We start from the raw sequence: 23,588 nt of genomic DNA on the forward strand, positions 1-23,588 counted from the left end.
TTTTTTTTTTAAGATTTATTTATTTATTTGAAAGTCAGAGTTACACAGAGAGAGAAGGAGAGACAGAGAGAGAGGTCTTCCATCCACTGGTTCACTCCCCCAGGATGTTCGCAATGTCCGGAGCTACGCCGATCCAAAGCCAGGAGCCAGGAGCCTCTTCCGGGTCTCCCACATGAGTGCAGGCACCCAAGGACTTGGGCCATCTTCTACTGCTTTCCCAGACCATAGCAGAGAGCTGGATCAGGAGTGGAGCAGCCGGGTCTTGAACCGGCGCCCATATGGGATGCTGGCACTTTAGGCCAGGGTGTTAACCCTCTGTGCCACAGTGCCAGCCCCCCATTAACTAATTTTTAAGAAAACTTTCCTGGATCCTTTTCCTGTTGTTTGACCTCACTCACCTATAGAATGCAGTTGTTGACCAAGATGAACGCTATTTTCCCAGCTCCCAATGGGGACCTGTGGATCACAACCACAAGTGTATTTAATTTGCAAAGAAACAAGGAACTTAGTCAAATCAGGGCTCTCTTGCAAAGGCTCAGATGATGCATTCCTGTGAAGCTGACATTCCTGCTTCTTAGAAAAAAACACATGTTCTTTCTAATTATCAACATAATATGCTCATTCTCAAAAAATGAAAATACAGAGAAATAAAATCCAAAATTTAACCACAACCCATCTAGAAATAATCACCATTCACTAGAAACTTCCAGTCATTTTTCCTGAGTTCTGTAACATGTGTAGTTTGTTTTTTATAAACTTGTGATTATATTTCATGCAAAGTTTTGGGGCCAGCATAGTGGGTTAAGCCATCGCCTCCGGCACCAGCAGTTCATATAGGTGCTGGTTTGAGCGTTGGCTGCTCCATTTCCAATCGAGCTCCCTACTAATGTGCCAGGGAAAGCAACAGAAGTTGTCCCAACTGCTTGGGCTTCTGCACCCACATGGGAGTCTAGGATGAAGCTTTTGACTTCTGCTTGGCCCAACCTGGGCCATTGCAGCCATTTGGTGAGTAAGCCAGTGGATGAAGATTTCTCTCTCTGCTTCTTCCTTTTTCTAATTCTGCCTTTCAAATAAATAATTTAAAAAAAAGTTTTTGACTCCTGGTTTTTCCTGAACTTTAGACTGTAAGTATACATAAAGTTGTGAAATTTTTTTTGACAACTAAGTAGTCTTCTTAACTGAAAAAAAAAAATTCTAATGGCATACAGAAAAATCCAAGTGAGAGGGCCAGCACTGTGGCACAGTAGCTTACACCACTGCCTGCAATGCTGGCATCCCATCTGAACGCCATTTTAAGTCCCAGCTGATCCAGGTCCCTGCTAATGAGTGTGGGAAAGCAACGGAGGATGGTCCAAGTCTTGGGCATCTGCCACCCATGTGGGAGACCAAGACGGAGTTCCATGTTCCTGACTTAGCCTGGCCCAGCCCTGGCCATGTGCAGCCACATGGGGAGTGAACCAGAGGATGGAAGATCACTCCATAACTCTGCCTTTCAAATAAATAAATAAATCTTTTTTAAAAAAATCCATATGAACTCTAAGAATTGTGCTGAATGAAATAAGCTAGTTACCGACAGACGAATGCTGTGTAATTCCAGTTATGTGAGATGTAGTCAGCCCCTATATTCATGGGTTCCACATCTGCAGACCAGCTGCACAGAGAAAAAAAATTGTTATCCCGGGGTACACCTGTGTAGGGCTGCCCTAGGGCACTTGGCAAGTCCCAAAGCTAAAGGCAATGCAGGCACCCCAGCTCCACCCAGAAATGCAAATCATCTACCTGGGAAAACCTGTCAGCTCACGAGAGAAAAACCTCACCTTAACTGGGAACACAGTGCAGTTACAAGTGTGTCAGTCAGATTTCTGTCCGTGTGGCCGTGGTTGTCAGGCCCTAGCAACCTGCTTGTCGCACTGCTCTCTCGTAGCATGCAGCAGCAGCCAGCGAGTCCCCAGCAGTTCTGACGGCCTGCTCCGCCCATGCAACGTGTTCAATCTCTCTCTTCTGGAGAATTCGGTTGCAATGGCTGCCTCAATAGGTCACATGACAACACCCACAATCCAATCGGGAGTTCCTGGGTTTGATCCTGGCTCCCCTGATTCTTAACTTCCTGTTAGTGTGCACTCAGGGAGGCGGAAGGTGATGGCACAGGTGCTTAGGTTCCAGCCACCTGCGTGGGAGACCTGAGTTGAGTTCCTGGCTCTTGGTGTTAGTCTGGCCCAGCCCTGACTGTTGCGGGCGTTTGAGCAGTGAAAGAGCAGATGGGAGCTCTGTTTGTCTCCGTATCTCTGCCTCTCAAATAAAACAAAAATAAAAATAAAAAATACAATTCATCATCCAGACTTTTCTTATTGTTCCGAAAGAATACAGTATAAACATTATTTCCATGGCCTTTACATTGCATTAGGTTTTATAAGTGATCCAGAGATGATTTAAAGCATACAGGAGGATATGTGTATAGGTTATTGTGCAACTATTATGCCATTTTATGTGAGGGATTTTGGCATCTGCGGATTCTTCCAGGGGTCCTGCAACTGAGCGCCACCCCCCCCCCCATGGACAGCAAAGGAGGTGCCTACAGCAATCACAGTCACAAAGACAGCAAGAGGAAGGGCGGCCGCCAGGGGCTGCAGGGAGGAGAAGGGGGAGGTGGTCTTCAGGAGTTCCAGAGACAGATGAGGTCGCACAACAATGTGGATGTGCTCAGAGCCATGGCGCTGTGTGCTGACAAATGGCTGCAACAGTGAATTCTGTGTTATCTGAATTTTACCACATATGTTTAAAATTTAAAATGCTGAAGAAAAAGGGAGAACAATGAGGGGGAAAAAGTGATAAAAACAGAGAACAGAGACACTTCACTGGTGCTGGTGAATAAAAAGTGAATCAAGGGGCCGGCGCTGTGGTGTAGCAGGTAAAGCCACCCCCTGCAGTACTGGCATCCCATATGGGCGCCGGTTCAAGTCTCAGCTGCTCCACTTCCGATCCAGCTCTCTGCTATGGCCTGGGAAAGCAGTGGAGGATAGCCCAAGTCCTTACCCTCCCCACACCACCACGCCCACCACCCCCCTTACACCACCACCCCCCCACCCCCCCCCCCGCCGTGGGAGACCCGGAAGAAGCTTCTGCCTCCTGGCTTTGGATTGGCCCAGCTCCAGCCATTGCGGACATCTAGAGAGTGAACCAATGGATGGAAGACTTTCTCTCTCTCTCTCTCTCTCTCCCCCCCCCCGCCTTTGCCTCTCCCGCTCTGTAACTCTGCCTTTCAAATAAAATAAATACATCTTTAAAAAAAAGTGAATCAAACCAAAATAATTCAAGCAATTTTATGCTGAAATTCTACTTGACAGTTAAGCCCTCTTGCCCCTCCCACACCTCCAGGCCTCTTCCCCAGGAGTCACCACTCTCATCAACTTGTGGAGATGATGGTTTTTACTGGGTAACCTGATGCACACCTGCTGGGATATTATCAGCCATTAACACTCAGATATTCAATGTTTATGTGACATAGAGGATCATTTATCATGATACCCGGATGTGTGAAGTTCAAAGTTTTTTCTAACAGCTTTATTGAGATATGATTCCACCGGCACCGCGGCTCACTAGGCTAATCCTCCACCTGTGGCGCCGGCACCCTGGGTTCTAGTCCCGGTTAGGGTGCCGGATTTTGTCCCGGTTGCTCCTCTTCCAGGCCAGCTCTCTGCTGTGGCCCGGGAGTGCAGTGGAGGATGGCCCAGGTCCTTGGGCCCTGCACCCGCATGGGAGACCAGGAAGAAGCACCTGGCTCCTGGCTTCAGATCGGCGCAGCGCGCCAGCTGTAGGAGTCACTTGGGGGGTGAACCAACTGTCTAACTCTGCCTGTCCAAAAAAAAAAAAAAAAGCTACGATTCATATACCATTTAAATGGTACAATTCAATGGTTTTTAGTATAGCCACAGAGTGGTGAAACTGTCGTTGCCATCAATTTTGGATTTTTTTTTTAAGCAAGATAGATTTATTTACTTGAAAGGCTGAGTAAGAGACAGAGAAAGAGGAAGTGACAGAGAGATCTTCTATCTGCTAGTTCACTCCCCCTGACAACTGCCCTGGCCAGGGTGGAGCCAAGCAAAAGCCGTGAGTTTGGAGCTCCATCAGAGTCTCCCATGTGGGTGGCAGAGGTCCAAGCACTTGGGCTACCTTCCTCTGCTTTCCCAGGCACATCCAGCAGGTTGTGAGGCTGAAGCTGAGCAAATGGGACTCAAATGGCAATCAGATTTGGGATACCAGTGTCGCAAGCGGCAGCTTAACCGGCTATACCACAGTGCTGGCCCCCAGTTATAGATTTTTATCACTGTAAAAACAAGCTCCTTACCTTTAAGCTATCACCCCCAAGTCCCCATTCCATCTCCAGGCCCTAGCACTCACTAATCTGCTTCTGTCCTCTATGATTAGCCTAATCTGGGCATCAAACAATACAAGTTATGCCTGTTTCCATAGTGTAACACTTTTGCTAGTTGTTTCTTTAAAGATTTATGTATTTATTTGAAAGTCAGAGTTACAGAAAAAGCATGTGTGTGTGTGTGTGTGTGTGTGTGTGTGTGTAGGTGGGAGAGAAAGAGAGAGAGAGAGGGAGAAAGAATCTTCCACCGTCTGGTTCATTCCCCAGATGGCTGCAACAGCTGGGGCTGGGCCAGGTTGGAGCCAGGAACTTTCTTCCAAGTCTCCCATGTGGATGAGAGGGGCCCGACTTCTGCTGCTTTTCCCAGGCACATTAGCAGGGAGCTGGATTGAAGTGGAACAGCCGGGACATGCACAGGTGCTCATATGGGATGCAGGCATTGCAGGCAGCAGCTTAATCTGCTACGCCACAACACCAGCCCCAGCATAATTTTTTTAAGGTTCCTCCATGTTGAAGCAAGTATCAGCGTTTCACTGCTTTTTATGGCCAAATTATATCCCACTGTAGGGAGATACTGCATTTTAACCATTCATCAGTAGAGGGAGATGCACAGAACCTGGGGCTCCTGTTTTTGTTTTTTCCATGCTGTAGCCATCATTTTATTTCTGTCTTCTGCAAAGAAATTGTTTTCCCCCCTCTGGCTGTCCTACTGTGACATTTAAAAAAGCCTACCTGGGCTGGCATTTAGCTTAATGGTGAAAACCCCCATGTCCCATATCAGAGTGGCTGGCTTCAGTGCCTGGATCTAGCTCCTGACTCGACTTCCCGCTAATGCACACCCTGAGAGGCCGCAGCGATGGCTCAGATACTTGAGTTCCTGCCATCCACATGGGAGACCTGGATGGAGTTCCTAGTTCCTGGTTTCAGCCTAGTTCAGCATCAGCTACTGGGAGTGTACACGGAGTGAACCAGTGAATAGGATCTCTCTCTCTTTTTCTTTCTGTTTCAAATGAAGATAAATAAAATCACGTTTTTAAAAGTACAAAATAAAAAGGAATTAAAAACCAAAAAAACCCCAAACCAACCCTGCTTGTCTGAACTGAAATTGTAAATGGGGTTGATTGGGTTTAAAGTGACAAATATCACTTACAAACCAGAATCACCAGGTGGCGCTCTCGGTCCTGAACACAGTGCCCTGGGACAGGCTGCCAAGGTCATCTCAGAGATAACTGTTGGTCCAAGGTTGCTGGAACTTCAATAATTTCAGATTATCGGTCCAACCAATAGCGGTCACCTTCCCAAGGAGGGAAAGAAGTCCTGAGTTGCTAAGGAGTTTACCCAAGGTCATAGCTCATGGGGAAAACTCCTACATGGACAAAAACGCCTACACACTCATGGGCAAAAACTACAGCTGCCCAAGTGCTGGTATTTCTACAATGCAGCACATTGTTCCTGGACTCATTAACCAGCACACAGTGGACACACTGCGGTATTTTTCCAGGATGAGTGGAGAGGTGACCTTCAGTGTGTGTTCTGGTATCTATGCTATGCTATCTCGTTCAGGGAGAACAAGAGCAAGTTAGAGGACCATATCCCTCCGGCACACACACTAACTCCCCAGTACACCACTTCTCTGTTAGGAAAGGCAATTCCCGCTTTCATTAATCCCTCCACATGTGCCACCAGAGTGCAGGTGTCAGTCTTCCATCGGGTTCGCTTGTGTATCGATGGGTCCTTAGGATGGTGACTCTTCCCTCTCTCAGCTCCAGTTTCTGGGGATCAAGAAAGTTCCCAGCAAGCAGGAGATGACCAACAGTTGGGGTCATTACACATGCTTGGGGCCGGCATTGTGGCACAGCGGGTTAAGCTGCTGTCTGTGATTCTGGCATACTGTATGAGTACAGATTAAAGCCCTAGATGTTCCACTTCCAATCCAGCTTCCTGCTGATGTGCCTGGGAAGGCAGCAGAAGATGGCCCAAGTGCTTGGCCCCTGCACCCATGGGGGAGACCTGGATGGAGTTCCAGGCTCTTGGCTTTGGCCTGGCCCAGTTCCAGCCTGTGGGAAATGATCTTGTAGATAGAAAATCGGTCTCTCTCTCTCTCTGCTTTCAAATAAATGAATAAATCTTTCTTTTTAAAAAGATTTATTTATTTGAAAGTCAGAGTTACACAGAGAGAGGGAGACAGAGAGATCTTACATCTGGCTCACTCTCCAGATGGTTGCAACAACCAGCATTGTGCCAGGCCCAAGCCAGGAGTCACTAGCTTCTTTCAGGTCTCCCACATGGTTGGTGTGATTCAAGTACTTGGACCATCTTCCACTACTTTCCCTTAGGCCATTAGCAGGGAGCTGGATTGGAAGTGGAGCATCCAGGACTTGAATAGGCACCCGTACGAGATGTTGGCATTGCAGACGGCCACTTTACCCACTATGCCACAACACAACCCCCAAATGAATACTTTTTTAAAAAATACATATGCACAAAGCGGTTGGCACTGTGGCATAGCGGGTAAAGCTGCCACCTGCAGAGTTGGTATCCCATATGGATGCCGGTTCTAGTCCTGGCTGCTCCACTTCCAATCCAGCTCTCTGTTATGGCCTGGGAAAGCAGTAGAAGATGGGCCAAGTCCTTGGGACCTTGCAGCTGCGTGGGAGACCTGGAAGAAGCTCCCGATTCCTGGCTTTGTATCAACCCAGCTCTGGCCACTGTGGCCATTTCAGCAAAGAAGCAGTGGAGGAAAGAACTCTCCCTCTCTCTATCTGCCTGTCTCTTCCTTTCAAATAAATAAATTTTTTAAAAAATACATATGCACATGCTTCTTGCTCCTTCTGTAGGACTGCTTTCTATATGCTCAGCATTGACACCTAGTCTCTGGTCTCTGTGGGAAGTTGTTTTTGGTTCAATAACCCTAGAGTTGCTCTATCTTTTCAGCGTGACTGTGCCAACATCAAAGAGCCACAAAACTGTGTATATTCCACAGTAGCCTATTTTCTGTTACTATAACAGCCTGACACTGGGTACTTTATAAAGAAAAGATATTGATTTAGCTCTGTTTTGGAGACTATAAGCCCATGACTGTGTGGTCCCCTGTGTTTGGCCTCTAGTGAGGGCCTTTTGGAAGATGGCACCCCGTGGTGGGAGTGCGTGTGGAGGAAATCACACGAGAAACAGGAAGTCAAAGGCTTTGGGGGGGTCGCACTTGTTCTCTGTTTATTTTTAATTTTTACTTATTTATTCAAAAGGCAGAGAGACATATAGATGGAGACAGTGACAGAGAGAGAGAGAGAGAGAGACAGAGATCAATCTTCCATCTGCCGGTTCTCTCTCAAAATGTCCTCAATAACCAGGGCTGGTCCAGACTGAAGCCAGGAGCCTGGAACCCAATCCGGGTCTCCCGCGTGGGTGGCAGGGACCCAGGTACTTGAGCCACCACTTGCTGTCTCCTAGAGTGCACATTAGCAGGAAGCTAGAATCGGACGCAGAGCCAAGACTTCAACCCAGGCACTCCAGTATGGGATGCAAGTCTCCCAGGAAATATCCTAACCACAGTGTGTGCATTAACAGGAAGGCAGATTGGGAGCAGAGCTAAGACAGGCATCTCGAGCAATGTCTTAACTTCAGTGCCAAAGACTTGCTCCAAGAACTATATTACTTTTTTTAAAAAAAAATCTGTTTATTTATTTGAAAAGCAGAGTGCTAGAGAGAGAGAACGAGAACACCTCAGAGCAATCTTTCATCTGCTCGGTCACTCCCCAAATGGCCAAAACAGAAAGGACTGGTCCAGGCCAAAGCCAGGATCCTGAACTCCTGATGGAGGTCACCCACATGGGTGGCAGGGGCCCAAGCACCTAGACCATCTTCCACTCCTTTCCCAGGCCATTAGCAGGGAGCTGGATTGGAAGCGGAGCAGTCCAGTGCTCTGATATGGGAAGCCAATGTGGCAGGTGGTAGCTAAACCTGTTGGCACTACAACCTGTATTAATCCCTTCTGAGGGCTGTGCCCACAGTGACCCAATTGCCTGCCACAAGGCCCCACCCCTTAAAGTCTCTAGCACCTCCCAACATAGCCACCCAGGGCACATGAACCTTTGGGGCACATACCCAAGCCACGTCCAAAACACAGCACCTCCAAAGGCCAAGCTGCAAGGAACACGCACCCTCACTTTTCAGCAGCTCTGCTCCTTGCTAGGCTGTCCTAGAATGCTCTACCCTTCACTCACCGCGCCAGCGCTGAGTGTGCCCGCCCCTGTGGTCCTAGTGTCTTCCCTGGAACTGCGACCTTTACAGCGTCAGCCACTGCAGGCGGTGCTGGGGAAGCAATGGGGGATACAACACAGCGTGGACTCTGCCCTCACAGAGGTCACACTGCTCGCCCCCAGCGCCAGTCACATGACACTGGCTGTCCCTACCTGGCCACGCTCCTTCTGCTCCACCGCCCCAGCCTATGCTCTTGCTCTTCCCACACCAGCGGCACCCTTAGCTCCTTTCCTCATCTGGATAATTCCTAGTATTTCTTCAAGCACAAGTTGTCACCTCTGCCAGGAACTCTTCCCTGGTGTTCACAACGGGGACAGGTGTCCCTCTTTGCAACCTTAGAGTGCTTGCAGAAATGCAGACCAACAACCTTTGCCTTTCTGAATTGGAAAACCTCTTCACATATCTGTCTTCCTGCTCCCATCTGGGTCCGCCAGAAGGCACAGATGCTGCCTCATTCCTTTTCCTGTCCCTAGGATCCAGAATAGGATTTGGCCCAAGGTAGATGATCAGGAGCCAATAGAGTTTGGGCATCAACAGAAGCAGAGCACCGAACATAACACTTGGGATAGGTTTTACATTGGCAATTCTTTTTAAGAAAAATAATTTTTTTATGGGAGCCAGCACTGTGGCACAGTGGTTAAGCCACTGCTTGCACCATGGGCATTCCATATGAGCACCAGTTTAGGTCCCAGCTATTCCACTTCTGATCCAGCTCCCTGCTAATGCACCTGGGAAAGCAGCAGAAGATGCCCAAGTGCTTGGGCCCCTGCCTTCCACATGGGAGATCCAGATAGAATTCTAGCTCCTGGATTTTGTGGCCATTTGGGAAGTAAACCAGCAGATAGAAGATCTCTCTCGCACTCGTTGTAATTCTGCTTTTCAAATGTTTTAAAGATTTATTTATTTGAAAGTCAGAGTTACACAGAGAGAGAAGGAGAGACAGAGAGAGAGAGAGAGAGAGGTCCTCCATCTGCTGGTTCATTCCCCAGCTGGCCGCAATGGCCAGAGCTACACCAATCTGAAGCCAGGATCCAGGAGCTTCCTCTGCGTCTCCCACATGGGTGCAGGGGCCCAAGGACCTGGGCCATCTTCTACTGCTTTCCCAGGCCATAGAAGAGAGGTGGATCAGAAGTGGAGCAGCTGGGTCTTGAACTGACGCCCACATGGGATGCCGGCACTGCAGGCAGTGTCTTAACCTGCTCTGCCATAGCACCGGCCCCTAAAATAAATCTTTTAAATTGTCTTTATTTACTGATTTTATTTAAGAAGCAGAGACAGAGAAAGAGAGCTTCCATGTGCTGGGTCACTTCCCAAATTCAGGTCTCCCCTGTGGTCGGCAGGAATCCAAGTACCTGAGCCATCACCTGCTGCTTCCCAGGGTGCACATTAGCAGGAAGCTGGAATCAGAAGTGAGCCTGGACCCAAACCTAGGCTCTCTGATATGAGAGGTGGGCATCCCATGCAGTGTCTCAACCACCACTCCAAATGCACATCCCTATTTTAGCAACTCTTGCCCACAAAGCTCTGCAATCTTGGTTCTTGTTGGTCTGAAACTATCACTTTGGAAATCAGTTTGGACGTTCCTTGCCTGGGGTACACCAGGTTCCCTAGGAGGTGCTAGTCTCCTCTGCCCCCGGGTACAGCCTGTGCTTTTGGGACCATCAGGCATCGTCATGCAAGTCTGCGTAAGCTCATAGGCCTGTAGCACTCTGACTCTGAGAACGTATCCCCTTAGTGATTTCTTTATTTTTCTGTGCTCTTTCCCAGCCTGCATTCCAATCTCTTCTGATAACAGGGTAAGGCCAAGGTTCTGGCATCAGACACACTCAGATTTGTGCATGTATCCCTGGCCCACTGCTTCAAGACCTGGGCCAGCCCTGTCCACTGTCAAATGGGCTTAGTAACGATGGCCCTTCCCTCAGACCAAGGTGAAGAAGACGACACAGAACAAAGCCTGCAGGATGCTGAGCAAGGCACCTGGCAAAGTGAAGCAGCTGCAAGGAGAGTTCCCTGCGTTTGGGACGTGCAGAACATATCTGTTTTCCTATAACTTCACCCTACATTTCAAAAGGCAGATGAGAGGCATCACCATATGAGCTATCACTTATTTGGTTTGCTTCTTTCACCAGCTTTTTAAAAAAAATTTTTATTTAAAAAAAATTTTTTTTTTTTTGCCAGGCAGAATTAGACAGTGAGAGAGAGAGACAGAGAGAGAGGTCTTCCTTCCGTTGGTTCAACTCCCCAAACAGCCGCTACAGCAGGCGCACTGCACTGATCCAAAATCAGGAGCCAGGTGCTTCCTCCTGGTCCCCCATGCAGGTGCAGGGCCCAAGCACTTGGGCCATCCTCCACTGCCTTCCCAGGCCACAGCAGAGAGCTGGCCTGGAAGAGGAGCAACCAGGACAGAATCCAGCACCCCAACCGGGACTAGAACCCGGGGTGCCGGTGCCGCAGGCGGAGGATTAGCCTAGCAAGCCATGGCGCCGGCCCTTTCCCAGCTTTTAAAACCCTTTCTTGCTAGTCGGTTAACAGGAAATCTGGGCCAGGCACTGTGGTACAGTGGTAAAGCTGCCTGGGACACCAACGTCCCACGTCAGGGTGCAGGCTGGAGCTGCGGCTCTCCCACTTCCGATCCGGCTTCTTGCTATTCTACATCCTGGGAGGCAGCAGGGATGGCTCAAGCTCTTGGGTGTCTGCCACCCCCATGGGAGACCTGGATGGAGTTCCAAGCTGCTGGCTTTAGCTTGGCCTAGCCTTGGCTTTGGTGGGCATTTGGGGAGTGAACCAGCAGATGGAAGATATTTCTTTCTCCCTGAATCTTGCTCTCTTTTGCTCTACCTTTCAAATACAGTAAAATAAACTAAATGTTAAAAAAGAAATATGCTAATTATTTTAAAAGAAAAATTTGTAAAAATATAATTTAAAAAAGTCATGATGGGTATTTGGCCTGGCAGATAAGATACCAGTTAGGATGCCGGCACCAATATGGAATGTGCCCTTCAAATAATAATTTTTAAAAATCCAATGTACTTAGGAGCTGGTGCTGTAGCGTAGTACGCTAAACCTCTGCCTGTGGTGTCAACATCGATATAGACACCTGTTCGTATCCCAGATGCTCCACTTCTGATCCAGCTCCCTGCTAATGGTCTGGGAAGGCAGTGGAAGATGGCCCAAGTGGTTGGGCCCCTGTACTTATATGGGAGACTGAGAAGAAGCTCCTGGCTCCTAGCTCCTGGCTTTGGATCGGCTCAGTTCCAGCTGTTGCGGTCATCTGAGGAGTGAACCAGTGGACAGAAGACTTTTTTGTCTGTAACTCTATCTCTCAAATAAATAAATAAAATCTTAAAAAAAAAAAAAACCTCAATGTACTCCAACTGCTTGGAGCTGTGAGAGTGGACGAAGGTCCTGGCGTGGTCAGAACTCTAACACATCCGTCGGGGAGGAGCCCCACAACGAGTCTGGATTAACTTGAGGCTGGCCCTGTGATTTTGCTAGAGGGGTTGGGAAAGAGATACCTTTCTTCTGCTGGAATTTTTTTTTAAATTTAAATATTCTATTTAGTTGAAAGGCAGAGTGACAGAGAAGGAAGCGAGACAGAGAGAGACAGAGCTTCCATCTGCTGGTTCATTCCCTAAGTGGCCACTCCTGGCCAAAGCCAGGAGCCAGAAACCCCAACCAGTCACCCATGCTGTAGCATTTAAAACCTAGTTAAGGTGTGGTCGCAGAACTAGCAGGAATCCGTGGGCAGGAAAGCACTTTCGGCACAGAGACAGAATAATCAGAAATTTATTCACGATTAAAGAGAACGAAATAGACAGTTAAGAAGAGAACATCACCAATCAAGAGGCAGACGCCAACGCCTGAAGTTATCACAGCTGGGGACTTCTAGAACAGCTTCTTCAGGGTCCTGAAGGGGAGGTCCCAGACAAAGTGTCCTCTCCATGGATGACATTCTGAAGTCTCTCGCTCCCAAGGTCCCTTAAACTAATTCTGAACAAAAGTGGCATTCATCCAAAAGTCCTTGTGTGACTAGGTAGGGTGTCTACTCACCCAGGAACTGGCTAGGGCCCTGGGGGAGCACACATACCAGTCCTTGCTTCATATCTCAAGTTAAAACCATCTTTCTTTTTTCTGTAAGTGAGCCAAGTCCACAGGAAAAACAGCACCTGCAGCTCCAGGCTGTGAAATTTACTGTATAAACAAGGACATGAAGGATCTTCATTTGAATAGTAACCCTTCACACGTGGTGGCAGGGGCCCAGGCACTTAGGCCATCCTTTGCTGTCTTTTCAGGCACATTAGCAGGGAGCTGGATCAGAAGTGGAGCAGCTGGGACTCAAACTGGTGCTCATATGGGATGCTGGCCTCATAGGCAGTGGCTTCACCTGCTGTGCCACAACAGCAGCCTTTGATGGGGCTGTTAACTCAAGCCAATGCAGGCCTGAAGCTGTTGGTGGTGACAAGCTTTGTGGCTTCAAACGACATACATTTATTGTTGTATGATTTCTGTGGCCCCTGGCGCCCACATTAGTTCCTACAATGTCCCGCCACCCATTCTTCCTCCTCTACTGGGGTTGGTTCAAGAGGTTGAATGTGACTGGGTCAGGCCAGGCTGCTGAGCACAGCCACCTCATAGGTGGGTTGACAAGCCCATGAACTGGCTGTCGGGGAGCAGGGGACAGGTTTGTGAGGGTGTCCTTGGGGCTGTGGGTACAACAGGTATCCTGGGTCTTGCTAAAACACAAGGCAAGGCATTCCTCACAGAGGGGGTCAAGGTTCCAGTGTGCACGACTCTGGATGGCTGAGGCTTCCCTGAGTTCTAGCATGAGCAGTCATCTGCCCTGACCACAGACTCCTGCTACTGCACGTGAAGAGGGCTCGGCTTAAGCAAGCACAGATCCAGAGTGTAATTTACTGTCTCGTGTGTCTGAAAAGCCCAAGGGCAGACTTGCTTCACGCTTGGCTCAACCCAGGGTCAAACATTGTCAATGTCATCAGCGCGCTGTCTCTCCCCCGCCTGTTTTCCTCTGTGCTGGTTCCATTCTCAGCCAGCCTCCACTGTCCTGGGGGAAAGGTGACCACAGGCCAGTGTAGGCTGAGAGCCTCTCTCTTATGCAACACTGACAGGGAGTCTCTCTTTTCTGGTTCCAACCGAGCATACGGGCCAAGTTCAAGTTCACAGGTTGAAATTCTAACCACCAGTACCTCAGTATGGGACTCGATTTGGAGACAGGGCTTTTAACGAGGTAATCAAGATAAAGTGAGGTCCAGTGTGACCAGGTACAGAGACACACAGAGAGAAGGCCACGTGGGGACACCAGAAGTCAGCCACCCCTTAAGCCAAGGAGAGAGGCCTTAGAAAATTCAACCCTGCCAAAAGCCTCCAGCCCTGTGACAACATTCTTCTGCTGTTTAAGCCACCCAGTCTCTGGTACTTGATTCCTATAGCTCGAGCCGACTGACACAGTCCCATACCTGAACCAATCTGTTAGGCCAGAGGCATGCAATGTCTTGATTGGCCAGCCTAGGTCACATGACCACCCTAGACTCCCACCTAAACCACACAAACTGAGAGGGACAGACAAAGGAAAAGAGGAGAGCTATTACTGACTGAAGGAAGAGACATGGATGCTGGTAAAAGCAACAGCAGGGTCTTTATCTGTCAGTCTCCCCATTCATTTGTTTCCTTTCTCTGAAAGGATGTGGCATTTATGAAGCAATCCTATAAATAACCCCTCAGCCTGCAAACATATTGGCTAGTGACTTCTAGAATTTGTGAGTTTCACATAACATAATACTAACCATTTTAAAGTGAACACGGTAGCACTTGGTCTGCTCACAACGTCACACAACTACCACCTTGATCTAGTTCCAAAATGTTTTCATCACCCAGAAGGAAACCTCCCACCCATTAAGTACTTCCTTCCTGTTCCCTCGGCCACCTGGGCCTGGGGACTGCCATCTGCAGCGTGCGTCCATGAATTTATGCTCTGAGCTTCGCGTGAATGAAGTCATACCGTATTTGCCCTTTGTGTCTGATGTCCTTCACTCGGCACATTTTCAAGCTTCATCCAGAGAGAGACAGACAGACAGACACACAAAGAGAACTCCCATATGCCAGCTCACTTCCCAGATGGCTACAACAGTTGGGGCTGGGCAGGGCCCAGAAGTTGGAAATGCAGTCCAGGTCTCCCATGTAGGTGGCGGGAACCCTACCACTTGAGCCACCACCACTGCCTCCCAGGGACTGACCCGGGTACTCCAGTGTGGGCCGCAGGCAACCTAACCAGCATCTTAGCCACTGTCTGCCCCAGAACTTCTTTTCTTTTCATGGATGAATAGTATTCAACTACCCCAGAAGCCTTCAGAAAGTTTACAGAAATGTGTATTATGAAAAAACTATTCCTGCATTTCCAATTTTTTATACTAAAATAAACTCATCTTTTAATTTCTTTTTTTCTCAAACTCTCAGAAGTACCCTCATATGTATATATTAGAATTTGTTTGTTTTCTGATTATATTTTATGTTTTATTTATAATTTGACAAAATGCAAATAACATTAAAGTTTACCACCTTAACTAATTTTAAGCATTCAGTTCAGTTGTATTAAAATATTCACATTGTTGCACAATCTTCAGAACTTTTTCATTTTGAAAACTAAAACTCTGTACCTTCTTTAAAAAAATTCATTAATTTCTTTATCTGACAGAGAGCTCCTCTCTGTGGGTTCATGCCCCAAATGCCGGGGAGCTGAGAGCTCAATCCAGGTCTTCCGCATGGATGCAGGAACCCAACCACCTGGGCCATCACCACTGCCCCCAGGGTGTACATAGCAGGAAGCTGGGGTCAGGAGCCAGAGCTGGAAGTCAAACCCGGGCACTCTGCATAGGGGGATGTGAACATCTTAACTGTTAGACTAAATGCCCGTCCCTCGTACACTTTAAACAATAATTGCCCACAGCGCTTCCCAGCCCCTGTCCATCACCATTCTGTCTTCTGTTTCTATGAATGCACCTATTCTGGGGACTTCACAGAAGAGGAATCACACATTTGTCCTTTGTGACTGACTTCCCCTGGCATAGCGTCTACACGGTTCACGTTTGTTGTGGCACGTGTCAGAGTTTCCTTCCTTAAGGGTGAATACTATTTCTCCTTTGACTGTGGCACATTTTGATGAACCATTCATTCATCCATGGACTCCGCCATGGAGGTTACTTTCACCTTTGGTGACTGTGAATAACACTGCAGTGAACTTGAGAGTGAAAATCTTTGAGCCCTGTTTTCAATTCCTTTGGATATACCCTCAAAAGTGGGATTGCTGGATCACATGGGAACTCTATTTTTAATATTTGCAGACCTAGATTTCGTTGTTTCTAAAATTAATGTCCTGGGGCCGACACTGTGGCATAGCGGGTAAAGTCACCACCTGCAGTGCCGGCATCCCATAGGAGCACTGGTTTGAGTCCCATCTGCTTCACTTCCCATCTAGCTTTCTGCTATGGCTTGGAAAGCAGTAGAAGATGCCCAAGTCCTTGGGTGCCTGCACCCACGTGGGAGACCCGGAGGAAGCTCCTGGCTCCTGGCTCCTGGCTTCGGATCAGCCCAGCTCCAGCCATTGGGACCATTTGGGGAGTGAATCAGTGGATGAAAAACCTCTCTCTCTCTCTCTCTTTCTCTCTGCCTCTGCCTCTCTGCCACTCTTTCAAATAAATAAAATAAATAAATCTAAAAAAATTAAAATTAATAAAATTAATGTCCTTCCTAACTCCTTTCAAAAAATTCCTTATGGAGCTGGCATTTATGGAGTGGCACATTGGGTTAAGTTACCACCTGCAACACCAGCATCCTGGTTTGAGTTCCAGCTGCTCTGTTTCCAAGCTTTCTGCTTAATGTGCAGCAGAAGATGGCCCAAGTGCTTGGGCCCCTGCACCAACTTGGGAGACCTGCGTCATCTGGGGAATGCACCAGCAGATGGAAGATCTCTCTCTCCTCTTCCCCACCCCATAGCCTGCAATTCTGCCTTTCAAATACATAAAATAAATATTTAAAAATTGTTTATGGAGGAGATGCATAACCCTCCCATCAGTGAGGATGCAGCAGATATTTTAAAATACTTTGAAACTCTCAATGGGAAGATATAAAATTCCCAGCATAAAAATATCTGATGGGGCAGGCATCTGGTCCACAGCTTAAGATGCCACATCCTGTATTGGAGTGCCTGGGTTTGATACCTGCCTCTGGCTCCTGACTCCAGCTTCCTGCCAAGGCATACCCTCCCCGGGGGGCAGCAGTGATGGCTCAAGTAATTGGGTTCCTTCTACCCTTGTGGGAGACCTGGAATGAGTTTCCAGCTCCTGGCACCAGCCCTGGCCCAGTCCCGACTGCTGTGGCATTTGGGGAGTGAACCAGAGATGGGAGCTCACTCTTTCTCTCTAATTCAAACAAAATAAAAAAGCTAACAACTTCAAAAGCAAAACAAAACACCCTGACAAAGATCAGTCAGAGGTTAATTTCCAGAATGATGTTCCAGTACCGGTTGTTGGCCAGCCGCCAGTGCCTTGTCCCTTGGAGCCACTATTCCAAGTCACTGGCGCAGCCACACAGCAAGTTTCTGGACTCAGGGCTGAGGCCACGAGCTGGAGCTTTGTGTTTGCCCAGCTTCCTTATTCAACACTTTCTTTAGCAGAAGCAACAAGAGTCAAGCTGGAAGGCTGCCACTTCCTGGGACGGTCCCGCCAGTGAGTTCCCAGCCCTCACTCAACAAAAGCGACCTGCGGCCTTCCAGACGCCCTCATTCCTGTCTGCCCGCAGCTGGCACCTGCAGACACTCTGGCCTAGTCACACCCATGGGCAAATGACAATCCAGCTCGGCTAGCAACTGTCGATGTGGGTTAACAAATACTAACTTCCTTTTCCTCCCTCCCTCCCCTCTCTCTCTCTCTCTCTCTCTCTCTCTCTCTCTCTCTCTCTCTCTCTCTTATTGCTTTCCTCCTCTTCTCTCATTCACAGCCAGAACTTTGTGCAGCCAGTGCTTTGGGCCAGGAACTCCCAGAGTCCCGCCAAGGCTGGGTCCTTACCTGGACTTGCAGGGCACTGCTTGGTTTCTGGACAAAGACCAGCCCTTCTGTGGACACTGGTCCTCTCTCGTTTGCCCCACCTTGCTCTTGAGTCCACACCTCCTTGCTGAAGAGCAGACCTTCCAAGAGAGGATAATGAGAAACAGCATCAGCATCTAACGAGGACGGCATCACTCTCACATTCATGATGCGCTCCTTCTATACAATGATGCTAGAGTACACATCTTCGAAGTGCACTTACATATGGCAAAATGTTCACAGAATGTTCAGTGAGAGACAATGCAAAAGTATATGTATGTATTCTCATGTGGGTCACGTAGTCTATTTATATTGTTAAAAAGATGAAAATAAAACTTTGAGAAAATAGAAACAAAAAACAATTGGGATAGGCATTTGACCCAACAGTTAAGACAGTTGGTGAGATGCCCACAATCCATATCGGAGTTTCTGAGTTCGATACCTGGCTCTGACTCCTGATTCCAGTTTCCTGCAAATGCAGAAACTGGGAGGTGGCAGGCATGGCTGAAGTGATTGGGTTCCTGTCACTCACATGGGAAACCTGGACTGAGTTCCTGGCTCCCAGCTTCAGCCCTGGTCTAGCCCTCGACATTGTGGGCATTTGGGGAGTGAACCAGCAGATGGGAGCTCTGTATGTCTCTCTGCCTCTCAAACAACAACAAAATGATTAGCTAAGAGGTATAAATTCAAAAGATACACAATATGCCAACTCCATTAGTCACAATATATTGTATTTTTGAAAATCTCAGTAAATTTACATGTTCTCACCATAAAAACCATGAAGTCTGTGAAGTAAGGCAAGTGTTAACCAGCTTGAGCCATTCCACAGCATCTACGTATTACAAAACATTGTGTTGTATACCATAAATATGTACAACTTTGTCAACTAAAGAAATCAATACCAAAAAAGAGAAGGCAAACTCAATTGATTGCTACAGTCTTTTTTTGATTAAAAATTAAGAGCCACAGAGGCCACCCTGCAATGTGGAATGAGATGACCCAATCATCTTATTTTAAGATTTATTTTGATGGCTGGCGCCGCGGCTCACCTGTCTAATCCTCCGCCTGTGGAGCTGGCACCCCGGGTTCTAGTCCCGGTTGGGGCACCAGATTCTATCCTGGTTGCTCCTCTTCCAGTCCAGCTCTCTGCTGTGGCCCGGGAAGGCAGTGGAGGATGGCCCAAGTGCTTGGGCCCTGCACCCGCATGGGAGACCAGGAGGAAGCACCTGGCTCCTGGCTTCGATCGCGTGGTGCGCTGGCCGCAGTGCACTGGCTGTAGTGGCCATTTGGGGGGGGGGGGGTGAACCAACAGAAAAGGAAGACCTTTCTCTCTCTCTCTCTCACTGTCTAACTCTGCCTGTCGAAAGGAAGGAAGGAAGGAAGGAAGGGAGGGAGGGAGGGAGGGGGGGGGAGGGAGGGAGGGAGAGGGGCTGGCGCTGTGGCACAGTGGGTTAACGCCCTGGCCTGAAGCGCCGGCATCCCATATGGACGCTGGTTCTGATCCAGCTCTCTGCTATGGCCTGGGAAAGGAGTAGAAGATGGCCCAAGTCCTTGGGCCCCTGCACCCACATGGGAGATCCGGAAGAAGCTCCTGGCTCCTGGCTTCAGATGGACGCAGTTGCAGCCAATTGGGGAGTAAACCAACAGATGGAAGCTCTCGCTCGCTCGCTCTCTCTCTGCCTCTCCTCTCTCTGTGTAACTCTGACTCTCAAGTAAAAAATAAATAAATCTTTAAAAAAAAGATTTACTTTGAAAGGCAGAGTTAGAAAGAGAAAGAGGGAAAGAGAGAGAGAGGTCTTCCCACCGCAGGTTCACTCTCCAGAAGGTCTCAATAGCGAGGGCTGAGCCAGGCTGAATCCAGGAGCCTCGTACTCCTTGCAAGTTTCTCATGTAGGTGGCAGGACCCTAGGCACCTGGGTCACCTGCTGCTTCCCCAGGCACATCAGCAGGGGGCTGGGTCAAAAGCAGCCAGGGCTACAGCCTGCAACACCTTTGGAGTCAGAAGCACTTTTTTTTTTTTTGGACAGGCAGAGTGGACAGTGAGAGAGACAGAGAGAAAGGTCTTCCTTTGCCATTGGTTCACCCTCCAATGGCCGCCGCAGCTGGCGCGCTGCAGCCGGCGCACCACCCCTATCCGAAGGCAGGAGCCAGGTGCTTCTCCTGGTCTCCCATGGGGTGCAGGGCCCAAGCACTTGGGCCATCCTCCACTGCACTCCCTGGCCACAGCAGAGAGCTGGCCTGGAAGAGGGGCAACCGGGACAGGATCCGGCACCCCGACCGGGACTAGAACCCCGTGTGCCAGCGCCACAAGGTGAGGATTAGCCTAGTGAGCCGCGGCGCCGGCCCAGAAGCACTTTCATTCTGCTTTGTCACTCCTCTCCAAGCCTCAGTTTCTCTGTAGTGGGGGAAATAGCAGTACCTCCACACAGGGTTGCTATATGAAAGAAATGAGACCCTGTGGGAGACTGGTTTGGGGTGACTGCAGCCATCTTGCCCGCTAGGAGACCCCGGCACTCATCTCAGAACTTATGGGATAAACAAAGCCATTACCCTAAGTTTGTTGAGCGTTTCGTGCCGGGCACTGATGCCTGCAGTGTCTTCTAACTGATGCTCCTTAAGAACAGCCAGGTTCTGTCTGGTTGGCCATGGGCCACCTTTGTCTGGTTTGGCATAGAAACTCTTCCCACTGCCTCAGGGTGCAGGGATCCTCTCATCTTGCTGCTAAGGCACACTTCCCCGCTTATGTCCCTAATAAAGGGCCTCTCTCTTTGTTCCCTTGGCACCTTCTATCTTTGGTGGCTGGTTCTCGTCCACCAGGCTTTTCCAAAACAGATGTGGAGTGTCAGAGCCTGGCTCTGCTGGCAGGAGTGATGATCAGTAAGTAATGGCTGTCCTCACTGGTGCTCGCTGACCTCCACACAGTGGGAGCTCAGCAAATGGGGCCTGGCTGGTTCCAGCCTTTGTTTCAGCAGTGTCAGCACCAGCTCACAGACAAAGGCAGCACTGCAGGGGTGGACCCAGGTGGCCCTTTCCAATCATCCCATGAGCCTCCATCAGCTTATCTCTAAAACAATTGGGAAGGATACTGCCTACCCAGGTAGGTTTGCAGCCCACATGCGCTCCTTACCATTGTTCCATCTCCTTTGTAAAAAAAAAAAAAAAAAAAAAAGAAATAGAGCTCCCATCTGCTGGTTCATTCCCCACATGCCTGGCTAGTGGTTGAAGCTGGGAATTCAATCCAGGTCTCCCTATATGGGTGGCAGGGACCAAGGGTTTGCATTAGCAGGAAGCTAGAGTCAGGAGCTGGTATCAAACCCAGGTATTCTAAAATGGAGTGCAGGCACCTTAATTGCTAGTCCTAGTTGTCCACCACTGTTCCTGTCTCTCAGGCTTCCAATGTGGACTGTGCTTTGTCCCAAGGATTAGCTTCAAGCAAGTTTTCACAACATTTCTGAGCATTTTCTGCAAAGACGCAGCCACCTCTTGGAGCGAATAATTATTCTTTAACACATGGCTTATGGGATGGCAGCTATTAGCTCACGAACATTTAATGAGAACAATTTAATATATGCAGCCAGAGGATTTTTCCAGTGTTGTTAATTAAGGAAGTGCTGTTTATTGGAATGACAGATGAAATGAATGGTCTATCTTTTCTGAATGTGCGATTTTATCAGAGGGTGAAGCCTTAGTGAGCACCGGATGAGTTTTGTAAAAATGCACTTATTTACTTATAACCATGGAGGTAGTGACAGCATCAGGTACTGGGGTGTGACCAGAGAACGAGAGGTGACCCTCATGGAGTTCACATTCGAGTGAATGGTGGTGGTGCTTTCAGATGACCTAGAAATCCCAATGTCCTGAAAGTTAGGGAAGATGAGGGGCAGGACGGGAGTGGCTGCAGAGACCAGGGACAGGGAAGAGAAGGTAAAGGTCTTGTTTAAGAGGAATACAGGGAAGCCCAGACAAGAATACAGTGATGGCTGGGGGAGGGGCAAGGGAAGTCTCCGGGAAGAGGGAGAGCACTTGGTAAAGGCCCAGAGGCCCAAAGACAAGCTGAACTGAAACACACTCAGGGAGTTTGGAGAGAACGGAAGGAGGGAGACACAAGGCCGTGGAAGTCAGTAGGGGCCTGCTGAAGAGTCTGCACTTCATCCTGGTTCAAGAGGGAGCCACAGTGCTTTCTGGTAAGGTCAGGGGCAGGGAGTGATGTGTGCCTTCATCTGGTTTACACTCAGAATGACACCAGCTACCTCACTGGGAGGGGGTGGGTGGGGGTGGGGCAAAGCAGACCCACTGGAGGGCCGGGAAGGCAGCAGGATTTATCACTGTAGCCATCAGCTGCCTGTTAGGGGAATGCAGGGGGCAAGAGTGATAGACCAGGAGCAGAAGTATCTGGAATCTGCTTCCACCTTTCCCAGGAGGCTGCCCTAGCACAGTATCATCCCTCGCCCTAAGCCTGTCCCAAGGCCACACGGGGAGCTGGCGCAGACTCCAGGTGGCTCTCCAAGGCCGAACCATGTGTGTGTCCCTCTGGTGCTCAGTCTGGAATTCTAAACCCACTCAATGCCCTGGGTGTCTCTCCCCACGGCCACACTAGTTGTTGCACAAGGGAGCGGCTGCTCCTCCTTTTCCTTACAGGGCTCTCAAAATGCGCTTATGGAACAAATGAAGGAAAGAACCAAAAATCCTGTCGGGGCTTTGGGGCTGAAGGCATTGCTTTCAAGTGGACTCTGACACTTACCTAGTTGTGAGCCAGCCCCAGCTATATAATCTTTGGCCCAATAGATTAACCAAAGCCCCTAATAACGTTTCCCTTAAACAGTCACCAAGTATGTAAGCCTAGACAAGAGTATTTCCAAAAGTTAATGGAAAATGGAAATAAAAGTTTATTTGGGGCAAAACAATTCTGAAATCCATGCACAAGGGTTTCTTGTAATACCCATTTTCCAGCCCCCTCTTACGTATAAGGACATTCATTTCTTTGATATTTGCAAAAGAACAAAAAAACAGTAAAACAGCAAATCTCCAACAAATTTGCTCAATAAATGATGGTGCATCTATGTTTTTGACACCAATATTCTGTAATGGTACAGTACAACAATTTTTTGCTGAACAAATGGTGCCAAACGATCCACACTCACAGCAGTTTTTAAATGGGAAAGTTACATCCCAAATTGCAATGCTGTTTCATCTAAGCACTGGGACACAGGGATTTCTCCGTTCCTCCCCACCCCCATCTCTACATTTTCTACGATAAACCTGTATTATTTTGTAGGAAGAAATGCAAACGACAGACAACTTTTAATTAGCAATACCGGAAGCTGCCCTAGGGCCCAGCGAGGCGAAGGCCATGCGGTCTCGCGGTTTCTCCTCAGTGCGGGAGAGGGCCAGGCGGCCACAGCCAACACCGTCGTCGTCGGCAAGGCGGGACTAAGCAGACCCTCGGAACGCATTTCCCAAAACGGTTTCCTGTGAACCTCGCGAGGAGCCTCTGAGAGGCCTCACGATTCCTCACAGCTGGGAAGTTCGCTCAAGCCTTGTGTCCGCGCAGTCAGCGTCACGCGAAAACACGCGGGAAACCGGCCAGGGAGGAAAACCGAGCCCGCGTCTTAGGAGGCGCCAGACACAGGCCAGGCCTTACCATCTCCGAGTTTGGAAAGCGGAGCCACAGAGGCAAAACAAAAACAAAATGGACCGCTCCACGCCGTCCAGCGAGCGGAGCCAGAGCCCCGCGCCCTCGGCCTGCGCGGGCCGTCGGTTGCAGTGACCCGAAGCCGCGAGTCGCCCCCACGCTACCGGACCCGGCCAATCAGAGAGCAGAGGGGGCCTGGCCTCGCGGGTGATTGGAGGATCGCAGCGCG

General features: G+C 49.0%; 1 protein-coding gene across 3 annotated transcripts; it reads right to left on the bottom strand.

Moving 5' to 3' along the window:
• Positions 1-23,504, bottom strand: LOC149119843 (uncharacterized). 3 transcript variants are annotated; one of them, XR_016227230.1, is made up of 5 exons: positions 23,369-23,504; positions 17,710-17,828; positions 1,571-1,651; positions 399-456; positions 1-235 (listed from the first exon to the last, which is right to left on the bottom strand). XR_016227230.1 is itself a non-coding variant. In XM_089323254.1 (5 exons), the coding sequence occupies exons 1-4, from the start codon at positions 23,178-23,180 to the stop codon at positions 399-401; spliced, it is 396 nt and encodes a 131-aa protein (XP_089179380.1). In that variant the 5' UTR covers positions 23,181-23,452; the 3' UTR covers positions 1-235. The 3 variants fall into 3 exon arrangements, 1 of the variants encoding a protein (XP_089179380.1); XM_089323254.1 differs by having other exon boundaries at positions 23,043-23,452; XR_016227229.1 differs by lacking the exon at positions 1,571-1,651.
• Positions 23,505-23,588: the final 84 nt, after the last annotated feature.

The sequence above is a fragment of the Oryctolagus cuniculus genome, chromosome 21 (assembly GCF_051225735.1).
Source record: "Oryctolagus cuniculus isolate XC-2025 breed Fujian yellow rabbit chromosome 21, ASM5122573v1, whole genome shotgun sequence".
Lineage (NCBI taxonomy): Eukaryota > Metazoa > Chordata > Mammalia > Lagomorpha > Leporidae > Oryctolagus > Oryctolagus cuniculus.